Source organism: Panthera tigris, chromosome B1, assembly GCF_018350195.1.
Source record: "Panthera tigris isolate Pti1 chromosome B1, P.tigris_Pti1_mat1.1, whole genome shotgun sequence".
Classification (NCBI taxonomy): Eukaryota; Metazoa; Chordata; class Mammalia; order Carnivora; family Felidae; genus Panthera; species Panthera tigris.
Window position 1 is genome coordinate 118767110 of NC_056663.1, and position 26602 is coordinate 118793711.

Genomic DNA, 26602 nt, shown 5'->3' on the forward strand with positions numbered 1-26602 from the left:
AGTACAGGAGAAGCATTCCCCCTGGAGGCCAGCTGGGATAGTGGCAGAAATGAGCACGGCGAGGATGACAGGGCTATGGGAGACTGAGGGCCTCACTCGGGAATTGCTGACTTTCATTCTCTGCTAATACCTCGGAGGTTCTGTGTTTGGTTTTAACAAAGGCAGCCGGTCTTAATCTCCACACATGTTCTTATTGATAATGAAACTATATGATTTCTATCTCTAAGAACTTTCATTGAGGCATTTTGTTGGCATTTTTAAAAAACATTTTTTGGTATATTTTAGTTATGTGAATGTTGTTAACTTTGTTGGAAGGGTAATGGTCTCTTAAATGGATGGAGCTTTTAACCTTGAGGATGAGATGTGCCTGCAAATGCATACTCCTAGGCCCAGGATTCATTAATTTTTAGGTGGCAAATAGCTATTGTTAATAATTTATTTCATGTTTATTTATTTTTGCATATTTAATCATCTGCCATGATTTTGATCACCAGGATCCTTACTACAGATTTAATGACCTTAAGTACAGATGGATCTCCTTGGATAACTGGACCTATAGCAAGAAATTTCAAATCCCCTTTAACATTAGGTATGTATGTGTGTGTGTCTATATCTACATCTGTATTTATTTAGTTATTGTTATTGAGCTTTCCTTCTTTCTGTCTCTGGAATAATCTTTTGTTTGTTTAGGCTGCATGTAAGAGAATTGTCAGACTAAAGCCTTGTCCTATAAAAGTGAATATATAATTTATGTTTTGATTTGTATATAATGGTGCCACTGATCATTCGTCATGAAATTATGTCTTGTTCAGTGGTTTTAATGGAGTCACCTACACCTAGTGAGTTCTCTTATTTGCATTTCCTTCTATGTGTACCCTCCCCTCGCTATGATCAATAGAATGTGTATATTTACAATTTGTCAAGTAGGATCAGAGATCCATCATTTATTCCATGTGGTGTTAACCAGCCATCAAGGCCGTGGCATTGGCCTTATATTATGTTGTGAAGCCACGAGGAAAAACAGTATAATTTCAGTAATGTTCCACGTAGCAGAATGTAACCCGGTTATATCTACCACCATTATTGCTAAATAAAAAAAAATCCTCTGTCCCTTTTGTATGACTTTTTTTGGGTAATTATTTAACAGCCTGCTAAAAGAGAAATAAAACCAGAATATGGTGCTCAACATCAACATTGCTGTGCTCCATGTTCGCGTTTGCAGATAATACTTAAAATATCTCTGTTAAGGGTCCTCTTTCATTTGAATTCAGCATTTCCAAAATGTAAGCAATTGACTGTCCCGCTTAAAGCTTCCTTTATATTCTAACAGTCTCATTGCTTCTCTTAATGTAACAACCCTTTTCTGATCCTCTATGCCTGAGGTGTTTTTGGCTTATAATATCTTTTCTGCATCTCTGTATTCAATCTTCTTCTGCGTTCTGTTAATTTCTGCCTATCATTTCTCTCTTTAAGTTTATTTATTTATTTTGAGAGAGACAGAGACAGTGTGAGCAGGGCAGGCGCACAGAGAGAGAGAGAGAGAGAGAGAGAGAGAGCCCCAAGCAGGCTCTGCACTGCAACACAGAGCCTGCTGTGGGACTTAAACCCATGACACCCTGAGATCATGACCTGAGCCGAAACCAAGAGTCAGACGCTTAACTGACTGAGCCACCCAGGGACCCCATCTTTTAAAAAAATTTTTATTTTAGAGAGAGAAAGAGTGAGCAGGGGAGAGGCACAGAGAGAGAATTTTAAGCAGGATCCATGCTCAGCATAGACCCTGACTTGGGACTCGATCCCACAACCCTGGCTGGAATCATGACCTGAGCTGAAATCAAAGTCAGATGCTCACCCGACTGAGCCACCCAGATGTCCCTCATTTTTCTGGATTCAGCCCCTTTCTCCTCATTTCCAGTTACCATGTTTGCCTAGGCCTTTGTTAGTAAGTGCCTGCAGTTAGGCCAAAGCTGCATAACTAAATTTCTTGCTTTGTCTTTTTATTCTTCACTCTTTTTTTTTTTTAATTTTTTTTTAACGTTTTATTTATTTTTGAGACAGGGAGAGACAGAGCATGAACAGGGGGGGGTCAGAGAGAGGGAGACACAGAATCTGAAACAGGCTCCAGGCTCCGAGCTGTCAGCACAGAGCCTGACGCGGGGCTCGAACTCACGGACCGCGAGATCATGACCTGAGGTGAAGTCGGCCGCTTAACCGACTGAGCCACCCAGGCGCCCCTATTCTTCACTCTTGTATATAGAAACATTAGACTCATCTTCCCCAAATATTGGTTTTGCCCATGACATTCTTGCTCAAGAACGACAGTGTCTTCCTTTTAATTGGTAAAGCCAGTTTAATCTTATTTGCTTGTGTGTGAAAATACTGCTTAATGTTGCCTATTCCTGTTCCACTTCCTGTGCCCTGCTGCCCTCTTGCCCTGCTGACTTGACCAGATTTCTCCCTTTAGCACTCCTAGCACAAGTCCTGCACCTGCACCTACCATGTTATCTTAATGTTGATGTCGTTTGCACTTCCTTGTTTGCAGTTTGCTCTTCCTCCAGGGTCTACCTTTTACCTAGACATTTTCTACTCATTAAAAAAAAAAAAAGGAACAACTTTATTGAGACCTAATTCACACACTATACATTCACCCTTTTAAAGGATACAATTCAGGGGTGCCTGGGTGGCTCAGTCAGTTAGGTGTCTGACTTAAGCTCAGGTCAGGATCTCATGGTTCATGAGTTTGAGCCCTGTGTCGGACTCTTGCTGACAACTCAGACCCTGGAGCCTGCCTTGAATTCTGTATCTTTCCCTCTCTCACACTTGTGCTGTCTCTTTCTCTCAAAAATAAATAAACCTTTAAAAAAAGCATACAATTCAGTAGTTTTTAGTATATTCAAAGAGTTGTGCCACCATCGATCGATCACTATAATCAGTTTTAGAATTTCCCTCACTTCAAAGAGAAAGCCATACCCATTACCAGTCATTCCCCGTTCCCAACGTCCCCACCCCCTCATCCCTATCCCAGCACTAGGCAGCCACCAATTTATTTGCTGTGGATTTATCTCTTCTGGAAATCTCATATAAATGGAATTATACAATATGTGGACCTTTGTGACTTCCTTCTTTCACTTAGCATAATGTTTTCAAAGTTCATCCATGTCGTCACATTCACCAGTACTTTATTTCTTTTTATTGCTAAATAATATTTTATTGCACGGTTATACTACATTTATCCTATTCTTCTTTAAGTTCTTGTTTCTTTCTTGAAGTCTTTCCTTGTGACATAAGCTCCGATAGCACATATAGTCTGTCCAACAAGACTGTACTATAAACCAGAAGAGATGGAAAATTTTCTCTTTTTTTTCCTGTGTTTTTGGCTTGAATGGCAACTAGACTGCAGATTCCTTAAATTCAGAGAGTGTTTTAGTTCCCTGTAAAGCTTAGCAGAGTGCCGAGCCCATAATAGGTATTCATAGATACTTGTTAGTTGGTTAATGTTTTCTCTTAGTGTCAGTAAATGTAATGGTTTGTGAAAAAAAATTTTTTTAATGCTGATTTTTGACAGAGGGAGAGCGTGGGGAGGGGCAGAGAGAGAGGGAGACAGAATCCCAAGCAGGCTCTGTGTTGTCAGCACAGAGCCCGATGGGGGGCTCGAATTCATGGACCACGAGATCATGACCTGAGCAGAAATCAAGAGTTGGACACTTAACCGACTGAGCCACTCAGATGCTCCTGTGAAAATGTCTTATGTCTACTATTTAACTTGATTCTCATAAGTACTTTGTGAAGTCCTAAAAAAAGTCAATGCATTCGGAAATTATAAGCTATGCTCATGACTTTATAAGGCAATTGAAACATTATGGAGAAAGATAAACCAGAGCACTCAACAGAAAAATGTATTAAACCAATACTTATGAAAATTTAATTGAAAATTGAATTTTAAGAATGTGTATTTTCAGGGGTGTCTGGATGGCTCAGTGGGTTGAACATCCGACTTTGGCTCAGGTCATGATCTCATGGTTTGTGAGTTCGAGCCCTGCCTTGGACTCTGTGCTGACAGCGCAGAGCCAGGAGCTTACTTCAGATTCTGTGTGTGTCTCTCTCTCTGCCTCTCCCCTGCTCTGTCTCTCTCAAAAATAAACATTAAAAATTTTTTAAAAAGGAATGTTTATTTTCTGTGAAATATTTATACCTTTAGTTTTAACTAATAAAAAAGATTTTATCAGGGCACCTGGGTGGCTCAGTCGGTTGGTTAAGCATCTGACTTTGGCTCAGGTTATGATCTCGCGGTTCGTGAGTTCGAACTCCGTGTCAGGCTCTGTGCTAACAGCTCAGAGCTTGGAGCCTGCTTTGGATTCTGTGTTTCCCTCTCTCTCTGTCCCACCCCTGCTCATGTTCTCTCTCTTTCTCAAAAACAAATAAACATTAAAAAAATTAAAAAAAAAGATTTATCTAAGCTAATGTTTTACACATCTTGTTTAAAATTTTTTCTCTTTTTTTAGCAAATGGCAAAAAGTAAACCTGATTTTTGAGGGTGTTGATACAGTTGCAAAAATCCTGCTAAATAGTGTTCCTATTGGGAAAACAGACAACATGTTCAAAAGATATGTAAGTATACAGTGACATCAAGTTAAAAGAAACCTCCCTGTATGTGTTTGTGTGTTAATTGTTGTGAGTAGAGAAAGGTAAGTGCATAATTAATTGCCCGTGCAGGTAGGTACAAGCTCTTTGAAGCACTGGGTAAATTACCTTCACACTTGCCACATTGTAGAATGATGAAAACACCACAGACCCTATAGAGTTGTGAAGATTTAATAAGCTAATTATATAAAATGATTGGCACAGTTCTTGGTTCTTGGCACGTGAGAAGTGTTCAACAAATGCTGTTCCCTTCTCTGTTATTTGGTGATCCAGAGTTTCATGAGAATTGACAATTGACAAACTATTAAAAAAGAAAATGCTCCATCCTGTCTGGAATGCTTACATTAAGGTATCATGTTCTCATCTCCCTGCAAGAGTCAACTTTTCAAAACAAAAATAACTTATGACTTAGAAATACATGCTGTTCATACCAGAGAGTCAGGTTGTCCTGAAGCATCTAGGAAATCCTTGGCAGTTCAAGGCCATATGTAAATAGCCAGAGCAGACATTCCAGGGCTAAAGATATTTTCTGCTTGCTCTCTTTGCCTAAGACCATCATCTGTCAGTAAAAATAGAAAGAGAAACCTAGAAATCTACTTTTGGGTAGGAGAATGTGCTCAGTTGTAACCGTAAGCAGGCAACTAAGTTACACTGTTTCAGTGAAGTGCTTTCTTCTGCAAAAAAGGCTAACCCTAAAGATTTCAATTATTTTATGCATCTTTCATACATTTTTGCATATCTATATCTAAAATTTTACACACGGGCCTACTTCCACATCTGTTCTTTCCTTTAATGCAGAGCTTTGATATTACCACTGTGGTTAGAAATGTGAACTCCCTTGAGCTGCGTTTCCAGTCCCCAGTGTTGTATGCGGCGCAGCGGAGCAAAGCTCACACTAGCTACTGGGTGCCTCCAGACTGCCCTCCGCCTGTGCAGAAGGGCCAATGCCACGTCAACTTCATTCGAAAGGTAACAGTCTTGCCAATGGAGGGGGCTTTAGCCTTGATGATGGGAGGTGCCGGTGTGGAAAATGCTTGCTTGAAGACACCCGTGGTATTTCAGAATTTGAGCATCTCTTTCCTGTCTGCTTCATGGGATTGAAAACTTGAAATCAGAACCAGAAGGTTTATGAATTTTTGTGGAGAATCTTTGCCTTCCTAGGTTTCCATCCTGAAGCATGCTTCTTCTGAAGCATGCTTAGGTAACAACAGAAAAAGAAGAAAAATAGGTGACTGATACTGTAAGTGCACAAAGTATTTTTTAACATTTAGGTTTATCAAACTTTTGACCAGAATGTGAGGTTCATATGTATTAGTGACTCTTGTTACTGGGAAGCCTTCTGCAAATATTAATATATTTGCTGATGTATTCCACATTTTAGTGCTAGGTTCTCATATAATCTAACAAAAATGACAAAATCCACAAGGTGATTATTTATTTATTTTTTGAGTTTCATCTGACTTTAAATGACTTGAGTTTATTCCAATATGTAGTTGGATTTTCTATGTGGCATTTAGTTTTTGTTTTTTTGTTCTTTACAGTTTATTTATTTATTTTGAGAGAGACAGAGACAGTGCAAGTGGAGGAGGGGCAGAGAGAGGGAAAGAGAGAATCCCAAGCGCAGAGCCCGATTCAAGGCTCGAACTCATGAACTGTGAGACCATGACCTGAGCCGAAACCAAGAGTCAGACACTTAACCAACTGAGCCACCCAGGCGTCCCTGTGGCATTTAGTTTTTAATTTTATTTTTATTTAAGAAATTTTTAATTGTGGTAAAATACGCACAACACACAGCTTGCCATCTTAGCCATTTTTAAGTGTGTAGTTCACTAGTATTAAGTATATTCACTTTGCTGTGAAACCAATCTCAAGAATTGTTTCATGTGGCAAAACTGAAAGCCAATACCCATTAAAAACAGCTCCTTATTTTCCCCTCCAGCCAGCCCCTGGAAACCACCATTCTTTCTGTTTCTGTGAGTTTCACTACTCATCTAAGAGGAATCATACTGTCCTATTCGTCACACAAATCCTATTTGGCTTGTTATGCCTGGCTTATTTCACTTAGTGTGATGTTCTCCATGTTGTAGTATGTGTCTGAATTTCCTTCCTTTTTAAGCCTGAATAATATTCCATTCTATGGAATGGGTCACTGGAGCCTCCGGTGCCCCAGTGCCCGCGGGTCTCTTTGAGACCCTGCTTTCAGTTCTTTTGCATATATCCCAAGAAGTGGGATACTGGAGTGTATGGTAATTCTATTTTTAACTTCTTCAGAAATTGGCATGTAGTTTTAACAACAAATATAATCCTTGGTTTCATTGTGAAGATACAAACTGTATTTTTCCAGTACTTGTTGGCAAAAACCTCAGTTGATAAATTCTGATTATTTACATTAGGTGGCTCTCTTCAGAATGGATGGATTAGGTTGTGTTTCCGTAATATAAGTACTAAGGTCAAAATTATACCCCCTCTTGTTTAACTCAACCTAGCTAAAGTTGTGTCAGTACCTTTTTTTTATTTTTTATTTTTATTTATTTATTTTTAAAATTTACATCCAAGTTAGTTAGTATATAATGCAGTAATGTTTTCAGGAGTAGATTCCAGTGATTCATCCCCTATGTATAACACCCAGTACTCATCCCAACAAGTGTCCCCCTTAATGCCCCTTACCCATTTAGCCCATCCCCCCCCACAACCCCTCTAGCAACCCTCAGTTTGTTCTCTGTATTTAAGAGTCTCTTATGTTTTGTCCCCCTCCCTGTTTTTATATTATTTTTGCTTTCCTTCCTTTATGTTCATCTGTTTTGTATCTTAAATTCTCATTTGAATGAAGTCATATGATTTTTGTCTTTCTCTGACTGACTAATTTCACTTAGCATAATACCCTCCAGTTCCAGCCACGTAGTTGCAAATGGCAAGATTTCATTCTTTTGATTGCCGAGTAATACTCCATTGTATATATATACCACATCTTCTTTACCCATTCATCCATCGATGGACATTTGGGCTCTTTCCATACGTGGCTATTGTTGATAGTGCTGCTATAAACATTGGGGCACATGTGCCCCTTTGAAAGAGCACACCTGTATCCCGTCTTTAAGGACACTTTTAAATTTCAGTTCTGACCTCTATATGGTCTTTCTTTAATCACTTCAAATATTTAGTAGCAATTTGCTTGACTGTTTTAGGTGTAGTATCAGTCTCTTAATATAAGCATTTGCTCCTGTTACTATAAAGGAATCATCTGTAACTGAACACTCAGGTATTCAATGGAATACTATGTACTTATACTTCTGTTTATAATTCATCTCTTGTTTCTGGTCTTCGGCGTCAAATGGCACAATGGTTTGAATACTAAAGTTTGCACTTTTTCTCTCTCCTTTTCTATCTCTTATCTTCTATCAGAATGAGGACTTCCTGAATCCTAATTTACTTTTCATGTCTTCAATAAAATGATATATATGTTATGCATATATCCATGTAGTATTTTTCCTCTGCCCCCCATTCAATCTGTGGCATTTAAAACACAGTTTCAGGTTATCCTGATAGAACAAAGCCCTCGTCACTTAAATCCAGAATCAGACCCATGACTCTGCCCTCACAGTGTGTGGAGCACTAACCCTGGGGCAGACTTGCCAGAAGAGTGAATTGTGTCTTATTGTTTCTGGCTATACCGACATGGTCCAGTGGGAAGAGGCCTGAATTGGGAGAGCAAGGCAGGAATCTTAGATCTGATTTCTGGATTTATGACCCATAAAGATCTTAGGGAAGTCCATCGTTTGTGAATGGAGCTAATCCCTTCTCTTCTTGACTGTGTCGGTAAGAGCATATAGTGAAATAATAATGTGAATGCACTTTGCATACTGTAGAGTGCTATACATCTATTCAAAATGTAGAGTGGGAGGGGGCTCCTGGGTGGCTCAGTATATTAAGCATCTAATTCTTTATTTCAGCTCAGGTTATGATCTTGCAGTTGTGAGATCCAGCCCCATGTCAGGCTCTTCACTGACAGCACAGAGCCTGCTTGGGATTCTCTCTCTCTCTCTCTCTCTCTCTCTCTGTCTCTGTCTCTCTCTCTCCCTCTCTCTCTCTGCCCCTCCCCTGTTCAAGAGCATGCTCTCTCTCTCTTTTTCTCTGTCTCTCTCTCAAAGTAAATAAACATTAAAAAAACAAAATGTAGGGTGGTGTTATTACTTACTTTGGAGACTGACTTCTATAATTATAGACTTCTAAGTGTGTAACTGATTATATGCAGTTAGTGGAGTAGAGATATCAGCACAAACCCCCTCTTGTCTCTGCTTCCTTCTCTGTCCTGCCTGGATGGTGGGACCTCTCACTTCAGCTACTCTCTTAGCTATATTCTCCACCATCCTCCTTGTTTTCCACCTACATCTCTGGACATTCCTTCTAAGTTGCTTTATCCAGATCAACCTCCCCCTCTTGGAAGTTATATTATTCATGCTTCTTTCTGTTATAGGCACTTTCCTTCTCTCATTTTATACCCTGTCTAGACTATCTCATTTAGCTTCACTTCTTCAATAACCAGTCGAATTTCTAATGACTTCTAATATTGTATCTTCAGTCCAGACTTCTCTTCAATTCCAGACCTTATACTGGATTGCCTATCTGGCATCTTCACCTGCCCGATTCCCGGGGACCTAAAGATTCAGGATATCCAGCACTGTGCTTGGATCTAAACCCTTCTCCCAGGGCTCCCTGTCTGGCTGAATGGAATGCCATCCAGAACAGTTGCTAAAGCCAGAAACCTAAGAGTTATTTTTGGTAACTCCCTCTCTCTCTTTTCCCTCCTCCAACACACCACTGAGTCATTTTGACCATGTGGACATTATGACTTTAATAGTTCCTAAATCTTCCCATGCTGTATTTCTACTACCATGCTTGAGTTCAATCTATAATAATTTCTTGCATGAAATATTGCCCTGACCACCTAACTGGTATCCTGCAACCTCATTTGCCTTCCTCCAATTAATTTTCTACAGAACAGCCAGAATGTTCTTTTCAGACAAAAATCATTACAGCACTCCCTTCTTAAAACTCTTCAACAGCTTCTCATTGCCTTTAGGCTAAAGTAATGGGTCTTAGTTCTGTCTGGCTCATGCCCACTTCTCCAGTTTTCTCTCTGTCTCTTCCCATCATTCCCTCTTCATCTCCTGCAATGTACCATAGTTTCTTGCACCTCAAGGCTTTTGTACATGCTGTTCCTTCTGAAAAGGATGCTTTTACTTCCTTCTCCCTTAAACACACTGGACAAATGGTACTTACCCTTCAGATCACCATGTAAAAGTCACTATTATTCAGGGAAACTTGTTCTGACACCCCCACCCCCGCCATTATACTGTCCCCTGTCGACGTCTTTTGCATTTGTGATTGTTTATTCAATACCTGAGTTTCCTGCTATACTGTGAGCACTGTAAACAGAAGGACTGTCTGTTTTGTGTACTGATGTACTTCCAGCCTGAAACAAAGAAGGCAGTTCACAAACATTTTTTGAATAAGTGAAAACTTTTATTTGGAGAAGTTGTATGAATAGGAGTGATTTGTAGCCCTTGGTGGAGAAAATAGTCTGCCTTATAAGATGTTGAATATTTTTGCCCTCCTTATTCCTGTCTCTAAGAAAGGAATTGTGTACCTGAATGAACTTATAAACTCTTCAGTAAATAACCCCAAGATGATTTTCATTCCAAACATGAGAATCTGATACAAATGTGGATGCTATGAAGTAGTTTTAATTCTTTGTTTGTCTCTGTAGTGGAAACTAATTTATCTCTCTCTTAGATAAATACAGATCTTATGAAATAATACTTTTTTTTTTGAGAGAGAGAGGGCGCAAGCCAGGGGGAGAGTGGCAGAGGGGGAGAGAGACAGAGACAGAGACAGAGACAGAGACAGAGACAGAGAGAGAATCTAAAGAGGCTCAGTGCTGAGCATGGGGCTTGATCCCACTACTTTCAGATCATGACCTGAGCTGAAATCAAGAGTCAGAGTTGGATGTTCAACTGAATGAGCCACCCAGGCGCCCCAGCAAATAATACTTTAAATGAGAACAGTTTGCCAATTCCTCGGGCTCTGTTCTGCAAATGTTCCATTCAGAAAAGTCTCAGTACTCCCTCTTCCTCTGGTGCTTATTCCTTTTTATTTATTATTATTATTTTTAAATTTTTTACACTTTTTATGTTAAATATAATTTATTGTCAAATTGGTTTCCATACAACACCCAGTGCTCATCCCAACAGGTGTGCTTATTCCTTTTTAAAAGCTGAGCTCATAACCTCACATATTTGATTATCTTTATTTTTAAATGTTTCCTCATTTTTTATAGTTATTGCATTTAAATAGAATATTCTTTATGGTATTAAATTTAAATACAATGCTAGGTTCAGAGATATTTTGGAGAAGTTTAAAGAGTGACTAATTGTGTTGCTTCAGTATCATATGCTTTTGAAGAATAAATGTACATAATCAGATTTTATGTTCTTAAAACATTTCTGCCAAATTTAACTATGTTGCATAGGTTCCTATATGAGTTATTGTATTAGTTACCTACTGGTGTATAACAAATTATGCCCAAACTTACCAGCTTGAAATAACATTTTTTTTAAAAATTTTTTTTTCAACGTTTTTTATTTATTTTTGGGACAGAGAGAGACAGAGCATGAACGGGGGAGGGGCAGAGAGAGAGGGAGACACAGAATCGGAAACAGGCTCCAGGCTCCGAGCCATCAGCCCAGAGCCTGACGCGGGGCTCGAACTCATGGACCGCGAGATCGTGACCTGGCTGAAGTCGGACGCTTAACCGACTGCGCCACCCAGGCGCCCCTGAAATAACATTTTTTATCATAGTTTCTATCAGTCAGGAATCTGAAAGTGACTTAGCTGGGTGCCTCTGGTTCAAGGCCAGTCATGAGGTTACAGTCAAGCCAAGAAAGGACCAGGGCTGTGGTGATCTCATGGCTCTACTAGGTCTGAAGTGTCTGTGCCTAAGTTCACACATGTGGTGTGAACTACTATCAGTAGGCCTCAGATTGGCTTCTAAACTCGCCATGTGGGCGTCTCCACTGAGCAGCCTCACAACATGGCAGCTGGCTTCCCTCATGGCTAGGAGAGAGCAACAGTGAGCACCCAAAACAGAAACTGCAGTTTTTTTTATAACTTGGTTTTGGAAACGATGTCACCTCTGCTGTATTCTCTTGGTTGGAAGTGATTCACTAGGTCTAATCCATACTCGAGGAGAGGGGATTGCATAGGGCATGAATACCAGGAGGGAATCATTGTAGGCCATTAAAAAAATTTTTTTTAACGTTCATTCATTTTTGAGAGACAGAGAGAGACAGAGTGTGAGGGGGGGGAGGGCCAGAGAGAGAGACACACACAGAATCCGAAGTGGGCTCCAGGCCCTGAGCTGTCAGCACAGAGCCTGATGCGGGGCTCAAACTCACAAATTGTGAGACCATGACCTGAGCCGAAGTTGGACGCTTAACTGACTGCGTCACCGAGCACCCCAATTGTAGGCCATTTTAGATGCTGCATATGGGACACACACATGTACACAGAGTATGGACTTAATTGTATGTCTCCCCTGAGTTTTTATGTTGAAGTCCTAATCTTCAGTGGCTGAAAATCTACCTTGTTTGGAGATAAGGTCTTTAAAGAGGTGATGAAGTTAAAGTGAGACCTTTAGGGTGGGAGATAGTCTAGTATGAATGATGTCCTTGTAAGAAGAGGAAATGCATGTGTGTGTGTGTGCATGGAAAAAGACTGTGGAAACACAGTGAGAAGGTGACCGGCCCTCTGTAAGCCCAGGAGAGAGGCTTCAGAGGAAACCAAAGCTTCCCCCACTTTGATGTTGGATTTGCCAGGCTCTAGAACGGTGGAAGAGTAAATTTCTGTTGTTGAAGCCACTGGTCTGTAGTATTTTGTTATGGCCACCCTAGCAAACTAATATGCATGCATATAATATTTTAAAAGAAAAAGCTTTTCACAGTTGTTTAAATGTCATGGTAATTGGAATGCATCTTTTCCCCCCCTGGAAATTACAGGAGCAGAGTTCCTTTAGTTGGGACTGGGGGCCGTCCTTCCCTACCCAGGGCATCTGGAAAGATGTCAGAATCGAAGCCTATAATATTTGTCATCTGAACTTCTTCACGTTTTCCCCTATCTACGGTAAGCTAAGAGATGTGCTTTCTTGTTTGTCTTTTTTGAGCCTCCTTTATGTTATAAGAATTGGGTTTATAATCTGAAGATATAGATATACTTTCCAGAAATTCATTTAAAAAGAATTGGGGGGCACATTAAATTTCTATGTGTGAAAAATATACACAGACTGTGATTTGTCATGAAAATTTACAGTATAAAGCAGGAAGGAGGTAGATAGATACTTTTAAACATATTTTGAAAAGAAGATGAGAGAAAGCCAGAGTAGCTCTGGGTTTTTCTGAGCTAAGTGTTCCTTCTAAAAGGCCTGCTGTTTTGTGCTCCTCCCTGCGGCCTCTGTCCCCGCTTTGAGAACTTCACTGTGCTGAGGTCTTGATTTGCTTCGATCACTGCGCGTTTTCTCCTCTGAAGGCCATGCCACACTAGCCTTGTTAAGAGTTGAAAATAAACCGGTATGCACACAGAGCATACAGAAAATTTTGTAAGATAAAGAATACTACTTTCTCAGCCAAAGGAATGATTCCCAAGACGGGAGCACCGAATAAACTGTCAGAAATTTCACTGAGGTCCACGAATCCATGAAAAGCCGGTCAGATATTTTTGTTGAAGTGTTTGCCCAGCACTGTGTTTGTTTGTTTGTTTGTTTGTTTAGAAAGGAACTAGAGTTAGTATACTCGTGCCTGCACATTGGTGGAGATAAGGGAGGGAAGATATGAACAGTTACACCAAACAAGACTGTGTAATAACCTTGTGGGGTGGGACGCTGGTAGTTCAGAAGATCAAAGATCAGTGAGGATTTGAGAAGTCAGGGAAATCGGTGAAGGGGGAACTTGAGTGATACCTTGTGAGGCTCGGTCCAGTTACGTGCAGGCCTAACTGGATGGAATCAGCAAGCAAGAATGTGGCGGTGTGTCCGTGTAAGAGTCCTGGTGACCTGACATTGCTGTTCCATCCAGCCAAATCAGTCTTGTAAAGGCAGAAGACAAAAAAAAAAAGCAAATCAGAGATGGTTGATAATTGAGGTTGTTAGGTGCTGCTGGCATTTTTAAATGTTAAAAAGGCATGAAAAGCGGGGCGCCTGGGTGGCTCAGTCGGTTGAGCGTCTGACTTCAGCCCAGGTCACGATCTCGCGGTCCGTGAGTTCGAGCCCCGCATCGGGCTCTGGGCTGACAGCTCAGAGCCTGGAGCCTGTTTCGGATTCTGTGTCTCCCTCTCTCTGACCCTCCCCCGTTCATGCTCTGTCTCTCTCTGTCTCAAAAATAAATAAACGTTAAAAAAAAAATTTGAAAAAAAGGCAAGAAAAGATGCAGTTTAAATTGCGTGTGCAAATGTGGCTGCCCACAGCTCTCTAGTTTAGTGCTTCTAAAGTATTCAGAGGTATGACTTGAACTGAGTTCTGCTACTAAAATCAAAGGATGGTTCATTCTTCCCCATCCCCACCAATATTTTTTTCTCAGGTATATAATAAAATCCAGTGTGAGGAGAGGTCTGATTTCGCAAGAAGTTATTTATTTCATTGTTTTGAAGCTTAATCGGTGTTTTGGGTGGTTTGCAAGAAGTGCTATGAATACTAAATACCCTGATATCTGAAAACATTTGAATAACACTGCTCTAGTTTAATTTAAAATTTTGAATATGAAGCTAAACATTTCTTCCTGAGTATGAGTCATTAGAGTTCAATTTATTAGTCACTAGCGACTGGGTGAATTTCGTCTGGATTAAATCAACTTAAATGAGGTTTAAAATTTAATTTAGATTCAGTGTAATCAATTCCCCGTGTCAACGACATTTTTCCTATTTTGTGACTGCAGTATATTTTATACTTAACATATAGAAAAATGTTTCCTGTTCATAGGATATGCCCTGTGCATATCAGGCAGTAATTCTTATATTTCTGAATAATTTTATAGACTTCAATTTGGTTATTTGATGTAATAAAGACAATTGAAGCATAAACACGTAAAAGTGAGGTGAAGAACTTCCTTTAGGAATTTTTTCCAGAATTTTTTTTTTCAATTTTTCTTTGAAAGACAGCAATCATCCCTGAAATCAATAGATATTTAAAAGTTGAAAAATAATGGGACGCCTGGGTGGCTCTGTTGGTTAAGTGTCTGACTTCGGCTCAGGTCATGATTTCATGGTTCGTTTGTGAGTTTGAACCCCATATGGGGCTCTCTGCTGTCATTGCAGAGCCTGCCTGGGATCCTCTGTCCTCTTTCTGCCCTCCCGCGCCCCCCCCCCCCCATCATGCACACACACTTTCTCTCTCTCAAAATAAAAAACACGTTTAAAAAAAGAGAAAGTTGGAAAATAATAAAGAGAATAAGCTAATATTTTTATGCATTCATTTGGTACATAATTTGAGGCAGGCATTGTGAGAGGCACTAAAAGTTTTTTATTTATTTATTTTTAATTTTTTAATGTTTTATTTTTGAGAGAGAGACAGACAGAGTGCGAGCGGGGAGGGGCAGAGAGAGAGGGAGACAGAATCTGAAGCAGGCTCCGGGCTCTGGGCTGTCAGCACAGAACCTGAGGAGGGGCTCAAACTCACGGACTGTGAGATCATGACCTGAACTGAAGTCGGACGCTTAACCGACTGAGCCACCGAGGCGCCCCAAGTTTTCTTAAAAGGATTAGTTTGTAGTTAAAACCAGATACATGTATTTTTTCTTTAAAATCACATCTGTTAATTTTTAAAATTTAAGCATGAAATGAGGTTGGTCAGAACCAAAGCAAACAGTGGCTATCTCTGGGTAATAGTGCTACACACAGTTTGTATTTTATTCTTCTGCTCAACTGTCTTTTCCAGATTTCTATGCTGAGCTTATATTGTTTCTGTAGTAAGGGAAGAAAGCAGTTAAAAGACTCTATTTAGTAATTTCAGCCAACTCATTAGGAAACGCTAAACGAATTTGACTGTGTGGCACTTTCTGCTTTCTCCCTGCTGAGGCTACAAAAAGATCACCTTTTTGCTTCTCCAAATGTTCAAATTATTTCTGAATTTAAAATTGGTGAGTTTACCACTGAAGAGCAAATGACCAACCACACTCCCCAGTTTAACTGTGTGCAGAAAAAAGGCTCTTTGATTTTTTGAAAATTAACTTGAAATTCTTGTGACTTAACTTTATGTATATAATAAATGTATTGTTATATATATATTTTTTCCTTCTCTGCATTCTCAGTCCTTATGATGGAGGTTTCTAAACTTTTCATTTTTCAGTATTCTGTAGTCATTTGTTTGATTTTGCTCTAACCTCAGCTTCCTCAATGATTTTCACATATTCTTAATCTTTAAGATAGTAAGAACAAATTTATATTTGAAAAAAATACTGAGGTCAAAGGAAAGCAAGAATTACTCCTGTTATATCTTAACTCTTGCCAGTTGTCTAGATATTTAGAGATACCAATTCATTGATGTGACTTTCTTTGAAACCTTATTAGAAAATATTTATTTGAATAATTCCTCCTTAGCCCTGAAATATTCTAATTCAGGTTTTATTATTTTTTTATCATTAAAAAAGATTTTTTTCAATGTTTATTTATTTTTTTGAGAAAGAGAGAGGCAGAGTGTGAGCAGGGGAGGGGCAGAGAGAGAGAGAGGGAGACACAGAATCAGAAGCAGGCTCCAGGTTCTGAGCTGTCAGCACGGAGCCCAATGTGGGGCTCGAACCCATGAGCTATAAGACCATGACCTGAGCTGAAGTCGGCCGCTCAACCACTGAGCTGCCCAGGAGCCCCTCTAGCTCAGGTTTTAAATAGCAGTAGCTGTTCTAGGCACCCACATTTTCAGTGTTCCGGACGGTGAAAGACTGACTCTGGTACAGAAAAGAGAAGCTCAGATGTTTTTTACTGGGTGTAGAAACCCAGCAAGATTCTCCTGTTCTTTTCTCTAGGGAAGGGGTGGAAGAATGCCCTGCTGGGGGAGGGGAGGGGAGGGGAAAGTCTGGCTGGACCTGGGTTTCCAAGGGGTGTGGGAAGGAGAGTTAGGGAGAAGATAGCTGGTAGGGGTGGATGCCCCAATTCCAAAGATTAGGACATTTATAAGCGAATGATGTGGCCCAAACTGCAGGCCCTGCGTGGCAGCGGTGGGTGCTGGTGGTGGTGTCTGTGCGAGAGACCCAGAGACAAAGTGAGAGAGGGGGAGAGAAAGAGATACATATATTCATTTGTTGATCATCTTCTCCATGCTAGGTCTTTCATATGTGTAATCATATTTGTAATATTTGTGAATCGTTCCCATTATGCCCCAAAATTTATTAGGCAAGGATGATCGTCTGGTCTTATGAGCTTTTCATAAGCTTACTTACACACATTAAGTCCAAATTATATAAGTGTGTTCTGGTGAAATGCTACATTGTTTAATCTTTCATTACCACAGTCAGAAAAAAAAAAAAAACCAAACAAACAGCACAGAGGTGTTTTCAGTATGTGAACCCTCCTCTTGAGCTGAGGTGAGCTGTACATCTTTGACCTGTATGTAGGGGGTTCCATCCTACCCAGAAATACTGCCATCTCCCACCCTATCCAAATTTACTTGCTGCCTCAGCCTAAAGCACCCACTCCTGCCAACTCAGAAACCTAGCCTGTGAGTTGGAGAGGTGAGTTTAGCTTTCGGTTTGACCTCGGCCTGCCCAGCAGAAGCCTGTGTTGAAGGTCATTGCAGCCCTTTGCCTATAGTGAATATAATATTGCAATAAAGCAAAGATTTGTCAATCTTGGTTAATGCAATCTTTTTGAATGCATTCATTTTGCATCACTTTCTCATTCATCTTTGAATTACTTTATTCATCAAATAACAGCATTTACCCTTGAAAATATCTTTATGGGTAGGTAGGTTGCTTGAATGATCTCTCCTGTGATTAGCTACCTTGTTGCCTGAGTAGATTTTTTTGCCCTGGAATTTACCAATTTATCCTTGTTTGGGGGAGATTTTGCTTTGCGTCTCTTTTGCTTTAGTTTCCTCTTTGAGGATTTTGTCCTGCTGAGTAAGCAAGGAGATCTTGCTGCTTGGTAAAGAAGGGGAAGACAGCTGTTGTAACTAACTGTGAGCCTGCCTTTCTGGCTAATGCAAGCTGTTCGCTCTTTGAAAAGCAGCTGCGGAAGGCTGTCCTATAATCCTACCTAGCAGGAACACAGGAAAATATCCTATGTTTGAATTTAAATATTCGGCGGCTTGGTCATTTCAGCTTGTTGTCATTACTGTTTCTTCACTGCAGCTTTTCATCACCTATTAAAGATGTAAGGAGCAAGCGGGCAGAAGGAGGAGCTGTTAGATGCTCAGCAGGGTGAAGCTAATCAAGGCAGCTATCTTTGAATGGCTTTTTCCCCCCAATGAGATGAAGCCTCGTTTTTCATCTTACATAAGCAACCTATCATCCTTTGCAGATCCTTCCCATGCTGACCCGAATGTTCTCCCACTTCATTGCTAGTTCTTAACCCCCCAGATGCCATCGTGTGTTCCTAACCATGACCTTTGGATATATTTTGTTCCTCTAAGTAGGTTTACCATCTTGCATTTTTTGGTTGGGGTGTAATTTATAGGGCCTGTCAAGGTTTATAGACAGTACATAATTCAAGAAATATACTTCTACTGTTTGATGCTCCCATAACTGTTGTTATGCTTTTATGAGATAGTTTAGGTTACAAAGATGGTATTTTGACAAATGAAGAAACTGTGGCAACATGTAATTATGAATTAGGAGAGGGTCAGACACATTCTCTATGTTTGTAGATTTCAGTGTTCTTTTTCACAGACCCTTTTTTTATTAAGAGGCTAACATTTTAATGTTACATTCTCCCCCAAATGCTTTGTTTCACGTTGAATGTACCTTATATCTTGACTTAAGATTCTGAAAGGCCTTTGCTTTGTTTTTTTATCATTTTATTTTATTTTCTTCATTATGATAAGTGTACTCTTTAATCCCCATCACTATTTCACATATCCCCCCACCCACCTCCCCTCTGGTAGCCATCAGTTTGTTCTTTATAGTTAAGAGTCTGTTTTTTGGTTTGTCTCTCTCTCTCTCTTTTTTCCTTTGCTCGCTTGTTATGTTTCTTAAATTCCACATATGAGTAAGATCATATGGTATTTGTCTTTTTCTGCCTGACTTATTGTGCCTAGCTCCATCCATGTTGTTGCAGTTGGCAAGATTTCATTCTTTTTATGGCTGAGTAATATTCCAGTGTGTTTGTGTGTGTGTGTGTGTGTGTGTGTGTGTGTGTGTGTGTGAGAGAGAGAGAGAGAGAGAGAGAGAGAGAGAGAGAGAGAGAGAAAGAGAGAGACCACCTTTTCTTTATCTATTCATCTGTAGATGGACACTTGAGCTGCTTCCATAGTTTGGCTGTTGTAAATAATGCTGCTATAAACATAGGGGTGCTTGTATCCTTTGAATTAGTGTTTTTGTATTTTTTGGGTAAATACCCAGTAGTGTGATTCCTGGATCATAAAAGTACTTTTGCTTTTGGTTTTCCTCATTGCTCATATACAGATTTCAATCCGTGCGTGCCTGCTAGTGTCTTTCTCTTTGGCAGGTGTTTCTGTGAGAGATGTATGCAAGGTGGAGAACATTATACTAGGAAACATGGGCCCTCTATTTGTCCTTTGGCTCTGGAGCTTTTGAGCTAGGTTCTACAGGTCTCAGGAACCTCGTCTACAAAGTGATGAGGAGATTGCCAAGTTTCTTCTGCCTTTAACATTCCATGGTTCTTTTTCTGTGATTTGTAAGTTATGGCAGTAATTACAACCAAGTGAGGGTATAAGTATGGAAGAATTCAGTTTTTCTTGAAGCTAGACACATGACTACATAAAGACATTGATACTTGCAGCTTAATTATAATCAGTTAAAGTTTAGGATATGGTTTTAGAATCTTTTTGGTAGTTGTGTACGCACTTGAATTAAAATAACTCAGCTATCTCTTATTTTTCTTTTTTTAAAAATGTTTTAATGTTCATTTATTTTTGAGAGAGAGAAACCAAGCATGAATGGGGAAGGGCAGAGAGACAGAGAGGGAGACACAGAATCTGAAGCAAGCTCCAGGCTTTGAGCTGTCAGCACAGAGCCCGATGTGGGGCTCAAACTCGGGAACGAGGAGATCATGACCTAGGCTGAAGTTGGACCCTCAACCAACTGAGCCACCCAGGCGCCCCAGCTATGTCTTATTTTTCTACTTCCGTGTCGTGTTATACTTCTTTTTCCCTCTTAGACAACTGTGAATAAAGCTGTTTTCTTGCTTTTTTTTTTTTTTAAAAGATGCTATTTTTAAGTAATCTCTACACCCAACAGGGGCTTGAATTCACAACGCTGAGATCCAGAGTTGCACGCTCTATTGACTGAGCCAGCCAGGCAACCCAAGCTGTCTTCTTTTTTTTCTGACCACATCTTGACAAAGAAGTAGACCATATAGGAATATAAAAGGGGCTGGCATATTTTAGAGAATTTTAAGGTTAACGTATTGGCCACATTTACACAAATTGGAGTTGTCTTGAAGGTTGTTTGCATGAAGAAGCAGCACACATCATTCTGGGTGTGTAGCTGCCTATGCTTTGTACAATTTCTACCCAAATCAGACTCATGTTTGTTTTTTTTTTAATTAAAAAAATTTTTTTAATGTTTATTTTTGAGAGAGAGAGAGAGAGAGAGACAGAACACAAATGGGGGAGGGGCAGAGAGAGAGGGAGACAGAGAATCGGAAGCAGGCTCAAGGCTCTGAGCTGTCAGCACAGAGCCTGACGCAGGGCTCGAACCTGAACCATGAGCTCAAGACCGAGCTGAAGTCAGCTGCTTAACTGACTGAGCCACCCACGTGCCCTGTTTGTTTGTTTGTTTGTTTGTTTTTAAAGAGGCCTCCCCGGGGGCGCCTGGGTGGCTCAGTCAGTTAAGCGTCTGACCCTTGGTTTCTGCTCAGGTCGTGATCTCATGGTTTGTGAGATTGAGCCCTGCATTGGCTCTGTGTGCTGACAGCATGGAGCCTTCTTGGGATTCTCTCTCTGTCCCGCTTTCTCTGCCCCTCCCCTGCTCATTCTCTCTCTCTCTCTCTCTCTCAAAATAAATAAATAAACTTACAATAAAAAGGTAAAGAGACCTCGCTGAATCAGCTTTGGAAAAATTTGAAAATGAGGCAGTGGCCGGAACCACATTGCCTGCCATCCTCTGGGTTGCTGCCTGATTGAGGTTACATGGAACACACCCTAGACTGCAGTCTCTTCTTCAGGGAGCAGGACATCAGCGAGGGCATCACTGAGTCTTTAGGCCTGGGAAGGCCTCGAGTTGTAGAGAAAACAGGTCAGTCTTGCCTGTCTACCCTGTTTTAATAGAATTCCCCTATTGTTTGGGCCCAGAGTTGATTCGTCAGGATGAGGAGAGGATATACAACTGACTTGGTGTGGGAAGGAGACTTGGGAAGGAGACCTGATTTGGAGGCAGTTAATAGTTTTTCTTCTTAACTGTCCCCATCCCGGTACTTTCCGTTTTTGGAATTATTTGCATTCCACTTCAGGAGAGCTGGGGAGTCATAGGCATCGTTCGGCATTTTTTTAGTCTCCTTCTTTTGTTGATTTTTGTTTTACTTTCTATTTTATTTTTTGATTGGAGTATAGTTGACACACATGTTACATTATTTTTACGTGTACAGCATTGTGATTCAGTAAGTCTATATGTTATGCTATGCTCCCCACAAGTGTGGCTGCCATCTGCCACTATTCCACACTATTACGGTACTATTGACCATATTTCCCATGCCATACCTTTTCTCCTGTGACTTACTCATTTTATGATGGGAAGCCTGTATCTCCCACTCCCCTTTATCCACTTTGCAACCCCCCCTACGAACCCCTGCCTCTGGGAACCATCAGTTTGTACTCTGTATTTATGTATCTGTTTTTGCCTTTTGTTTTGTGTTTTAGATTCCACATATAAATGAAGTCATACAGTATTTGTTTTGCTCTGTCTGATTCATTTCACTTAGCATGGTGCCCACCAGGTCCATTCTTTTTTGTGGCTGAGGAGTATTCCATTATACACACATACATACAATGTCTTCTTTGTCTATTCATCCATCAGTGGACATTTAGATTGCTCCCATATCTTGGCTGTTGTAAACAATGCTGCAGTAAACATAGGGTGCATATATCTTTTCAAATTAGTGATTTTGTCTTCTTTGGGTAAATACCCAGTAGTGGAATTATTGGATCTTATGGTATTTATATTTTCAACTGTTTGAGGAAACTCCATACAGTTTTCCACAGTGGCTTCACCAATTTACATTCCCACCAACAGTGCACGAGGTTCCTTTTTGTCTACATCCTCACCAACACTTGTTATGTCTTGTCTTTTTGATTCTAGCCATTCTGACAGGTGTGAGATGATACCTCATTGTGTTTTATTTGCATTTCCATGGTGATGAGTGATGTTGACCATCTTTTCATGTGCCCGTTGGCCATCTGTATGTCTTTTTTTGAAAAATGTCTGTTTGGGTCCTCTGCTTGTTTTTAATTAGATTCTTTCTTCTTTTTTGGTGTTGAGTTGTATATGTTCTTTATATATTTTGGATATTGACCCCTGATAGGAGATTTCATTTGTGAATATCTTTTCACATTCAGTAGCTTGCTTTTTTATTTTTGTGCAAAAGCTTTTTATTTTTATTTATTTTTCCAAGTTTTTATTTAAGTATTAGTTAACATGTAGTGTAATATTAATTTCAGGAGTATTATTTAGTGATTTATCACTTACATGTAATACCCAGTGCTCATCACCCACTTAGCCCATCCCCCACCCACCTCCCCTCCAGCCCTCCAGCAGCCTTCAGTTTGATCTCTATAGTTAGTGTCTTGGGGTGTCTGGGTGGCTCAGTCAGCTAAGCGTCCAGCTCCTGATTTTGACTCAGGTCAGGATCTCAGGGTTGTGGAATTGAGCCCTGCATCTGGCTCTGCACTGAGTGTGGAGCCTCCTTGGGATTCTCTCTCCCCCTCTCTTTCTGCCCTTCCCCCAAAATAAATAAATAAACACTAAAAAAAGGAAGAGTCTCTTATGGTTTGTCTCCCTCTCATTTTTTCCTTTCACCTACGTTCATCTGTTTTGTTTCTTAAATTCCACATATGAGTGAAATCATATGATATTTGTCTTTCTTTGACTGACTTATTTTGCTTAGCATAATTTACTCTAGCTCCATCCACATTGTTTCAGATGGGAAGATTTCATTCTTTTTGATAGCTAAGTAATATTCCATTGTACATATATGTGTATGTCTGAGCCACCCAAGTGCCCCTAAAAATGGGTCTTAGTTTATAAAAGGGAGCTCCCCTCAACTAGAAAATTTCTAGAAACTAGAAACAGGATTATATATTTTTAAAGTAGCAAGTAGGGGCACCTCGGTGGCTCAGTTAGTTAAGTGTCTGACTTTGGCTTAGGTCATGATCTCACATTTCGGGGGTGCAGCCCCCGTGTCGGGCTCTATGCTGAAAGTTCAGAGCCTGGAGCCTGCTCTCCTGGAGCCCGGATTCTGTGTCTTCCTCTCTCTCTGCCTGTCCCCTGATTGAACCCTGTCTCTCACTCTCAAAATCAAATAAACATTAAAAAAAAAAGTTTGTTTTTTAAAAAAAATTTTTTTTTTAACGTTTATTTATTTTTGAGACAGAGAGAGACAGAGCATGAACAGGGGAGGGGCAGAGAGAGAGGGAGACACAGAATCTGAAACAGGCTCCAGGCTCTGAGCTGTCAGCACAGAGCCCAACACGGGGCTTGAACTCACGGACCGTGAGATCATGACCTGAGCCGAAGTCAGACGCTTAACTGACTGAGCTACCCAGGTGCCCCAAAAAGTTTTTTTTTTTAAAGTAGCAAGTAAAAAGAAGTGACCAGGTAATACCAGGAAAATTAATGATGATTTAAGACTCTACATGTGCTTTGTGAAACTAAATTACTTAAATTCTCCAGGGCTTCTGGAAGGAAAGGTTGTATTCCATTTGTAAGAAGAGGAGAGGGCAAAATATGTTAGTATAGTGTATCTGCTGATAACACGATAGGCTTGTAAGTCTTCATATTGGGTTTTTACATTCTGCAGCCTTAGTTTTTTCAGTTAGTGGCATCTAAGGAACTTAACTAGATGAGCCCCAGAGAACTGATGATTTACTTTAGAGCTTTCTGTGTTAGAAGCAATAGAGACTGCCAGTAACCTTTGGGAATTACACTATTTGTCTTCCTGTCAGAGGCCCTTACAAGCAGCTGATTTTCCACTGAACAGGAAGTAATAGGAAATGTCCAAGGAGTCAGCTCAAACTTGGTGGTTATTAGTTGGTAGGAGGTACCTAGAGGGCAGAACTAAAATCTTCAGGTGGAAATTAAAGAAAAGGGGATTTCAAATCAATGTGAAGAATGACTTTACAATAGTCAAGGCTAGCAAAAGGGAAGGCTATTTTGTGAGGCACAGGCTTTTTTTTTTTCATTACAGATATTAGATTAGAATAGTCTTTTGGGGGAAGTATTTTAGGTGAACTTTTTCTGTAAAGATTCAGATAGTAAACGTTGTAGTCTTTTGGGGGGCCAAATGTCTTTGTTGTAACTACTTAACTCAGCCATTGTAGTGCAAAGGCAACAGAAGACAACATGTACACAAATGAGCGTGGCTATTGTCATAGCCTGCTTGGCCTGTCTTAACAAAATACCATAGACCGGGTGGCCTCAACAAGACATTGAAAGCTGGGAAAGCGAAGATCAAGGTGCTGGCTGGTGGGTTTGTAGCGATGGCTCTCTTCCTGGTTTGTGTCCTCACATGATTGGGGTGCTGGAAAGAAAGAAAAGGAAGGAAGGAGGGAACGAAGGAACGAAGGAACGAAGGAAGGAAAACGAAGGAAGGAAGGGAGGGAGGAAGGGAAAGAGGGAGGAAGGAAGGAAGGAAGGAAGGAGAGATGGAGGGAGGACAAGAAGGAGGTAGATCTTTTTCTCTTATAAGGCCATAGACCTATCAGATTAGGGTCCTCAGCCTTGTGACTTCATTTAACTTAATTACTTCCTAAAGACCTTACCTCCAGATACAATCATATTGGGGGGTTAGGGCTTCCACCTATGAATTTTGGGGAGGTGGGGAACATAATTCAGTCCAATAAAGTTTTATTTATTAAAACAAGAGGTAGGTTATATTTTGCCCAAGGACCAGTTATTTGCCAGCCAGTAGTCTAGAGGGAATCAAACACTAATCAGAAAGTAGACTAGGTGATCTGTCAACATATTTCTAGTTCAAAAGTTTTATGAATCTGTGCTGTTATGGTTAAAGACTCACCAAAAGATATATTTGCTGTCTATCATCACTTGATATCATTAAAAAAAATGCTCCCCTATATAATTAAACCTCCTCCGTACTGTAAAAATCTTGAACACCAATAAGACATGGTTTTTGGGGAAATTGTTTGGATATGATTGGCATAACTTAGAGGTTAACTATATAGTCTCTATATAGACTCTCTATATAGACAGTTTCAGACTGTCCATATCCAAGCTCTGCAGCTTACTAGCTGTGTGACCTTGGGCAAGTTACTTAACTCCTCTGTGCTTCAGTTTTCTCATTTATAGAATGATTATAATAATAGAGTTTACCTTATAGCAGTGTTGTGATGTTTAAATAAGTTAATACATATTGAGAGCATAAAACAGTGCCTAGTTCGTAGGAAGTTCTGGGTCAATGTTATCTATTATTATTTCTTGAAATAAGAGATAGTAAGGGAAGCCAGACGGAATACGATGGGGAGGTCATGTAGTTGTCAAAGATTTAGGGATATTTTAGAAAATCAATATATTCAGATAAGATTGTAGTGTGTGGTTCTGTTTAAAAACAATAAAGGTGCTGTAAAGGGAAAATTGAGAGACTTCATATGTTCTTGGTCGGAGAAAAGTATCTTTAACAAATAAGCGTGGTTGTCTTGATATATTTTACTGTATCTTAGAAAAACTTGGAGGCTGTGGGTGTGTAAACTACAGAATTGGCTGGATCAGAACAAATTAATTCAGGGCTCATTGAGTAATGTTCCTAAGAATGAATCATTTAATAAGTAAAAATAGTTCTTAAGTCCAGGATTAGTTTTACTTCTGTGCACATCCAACCCCTCTGTACTTTAGGCTGATATGAGATGCAGATGATGAGATGTGGTATGACCATCTTTACAATAGGTCTGGTGTGGTTGTACATTTGTAAAGAATGTCAGTTATAAAGTCTTTGGTCATTGATCAGCATACATGTTTTTTCTTCATTTGTGGCAGAGCCATGATTATCGAACCCTCCTCCTTATTTGTGGGAGAAGGGTCTCTAAGATATTTCTCAGCTGATAACCTTTTCCTGGCCCTTTTTCACAGAGGAAAACGGAAGCCCTCAAGCAGGAACTTCTTCAGTCTCTTGCCATAGATCATAGAAAGCTAATTGCATCTGTACCAGTCATGTCCTCCCTTTCTGTGGCAGGAAGGAATGAGAACTTTCGTTGGTGGCTCTGACAGCCTGTCTATCCAGCCTTTTTGGATACTTCATCCCTGGTGTCTCCTGTGTAACCTAAAAAATATGGGTCTGCTTTTCTACTTTGCTCTCGCCCAAACCCTGCTTTGGCATACTGTCTTATTTTAAAATGCACAGATTCAATTCTGGAGACATTAAACAATGTGAATTTAATGGATGATAGAGGAAGGTGTTATATTGCACATAATATAACATGCTACTTCTAAACCTCCTGAAACATTCTAACCCATTCTCAAACTCCACTCCCTAAGTCTCATTCCTCAGGGCAGCTGTCTCATCTTTTCTCCCCATGACCTTC

At 40.1% G+C, this 26602-nt stretch overlaps 1 protein-coding gene across 1 annotated transcript in view; it reads left to right on the forward strand.

Annotated features, from left to right (window-relative positions):
• MANBA (mannosidase beta) overlaps window positions 1-26602 on the forward strand; it is a 112743-nt gene that overhangs the window by 17028 nt on the left and 69113 nt on the right. Inside the window, exons 2-5 of the mRNA XM_007080983.2 lie at window positions 495-589; window positions 4503-4608; window positions 5440-5610; window positions 12696-12819. Of these exons, the coding sequence (XP_007081045.2) occupies window positions 495-589; window positions 4503-4608; window positions 5440-5610; window positions 12696-12819 (496 nt within the window). The remainder of the gene's footprint in view (window positions 1-494; window positions 590-4502; window positions 4609-5439; window positions 5611-12695; window positions 12820-26602) is intronic.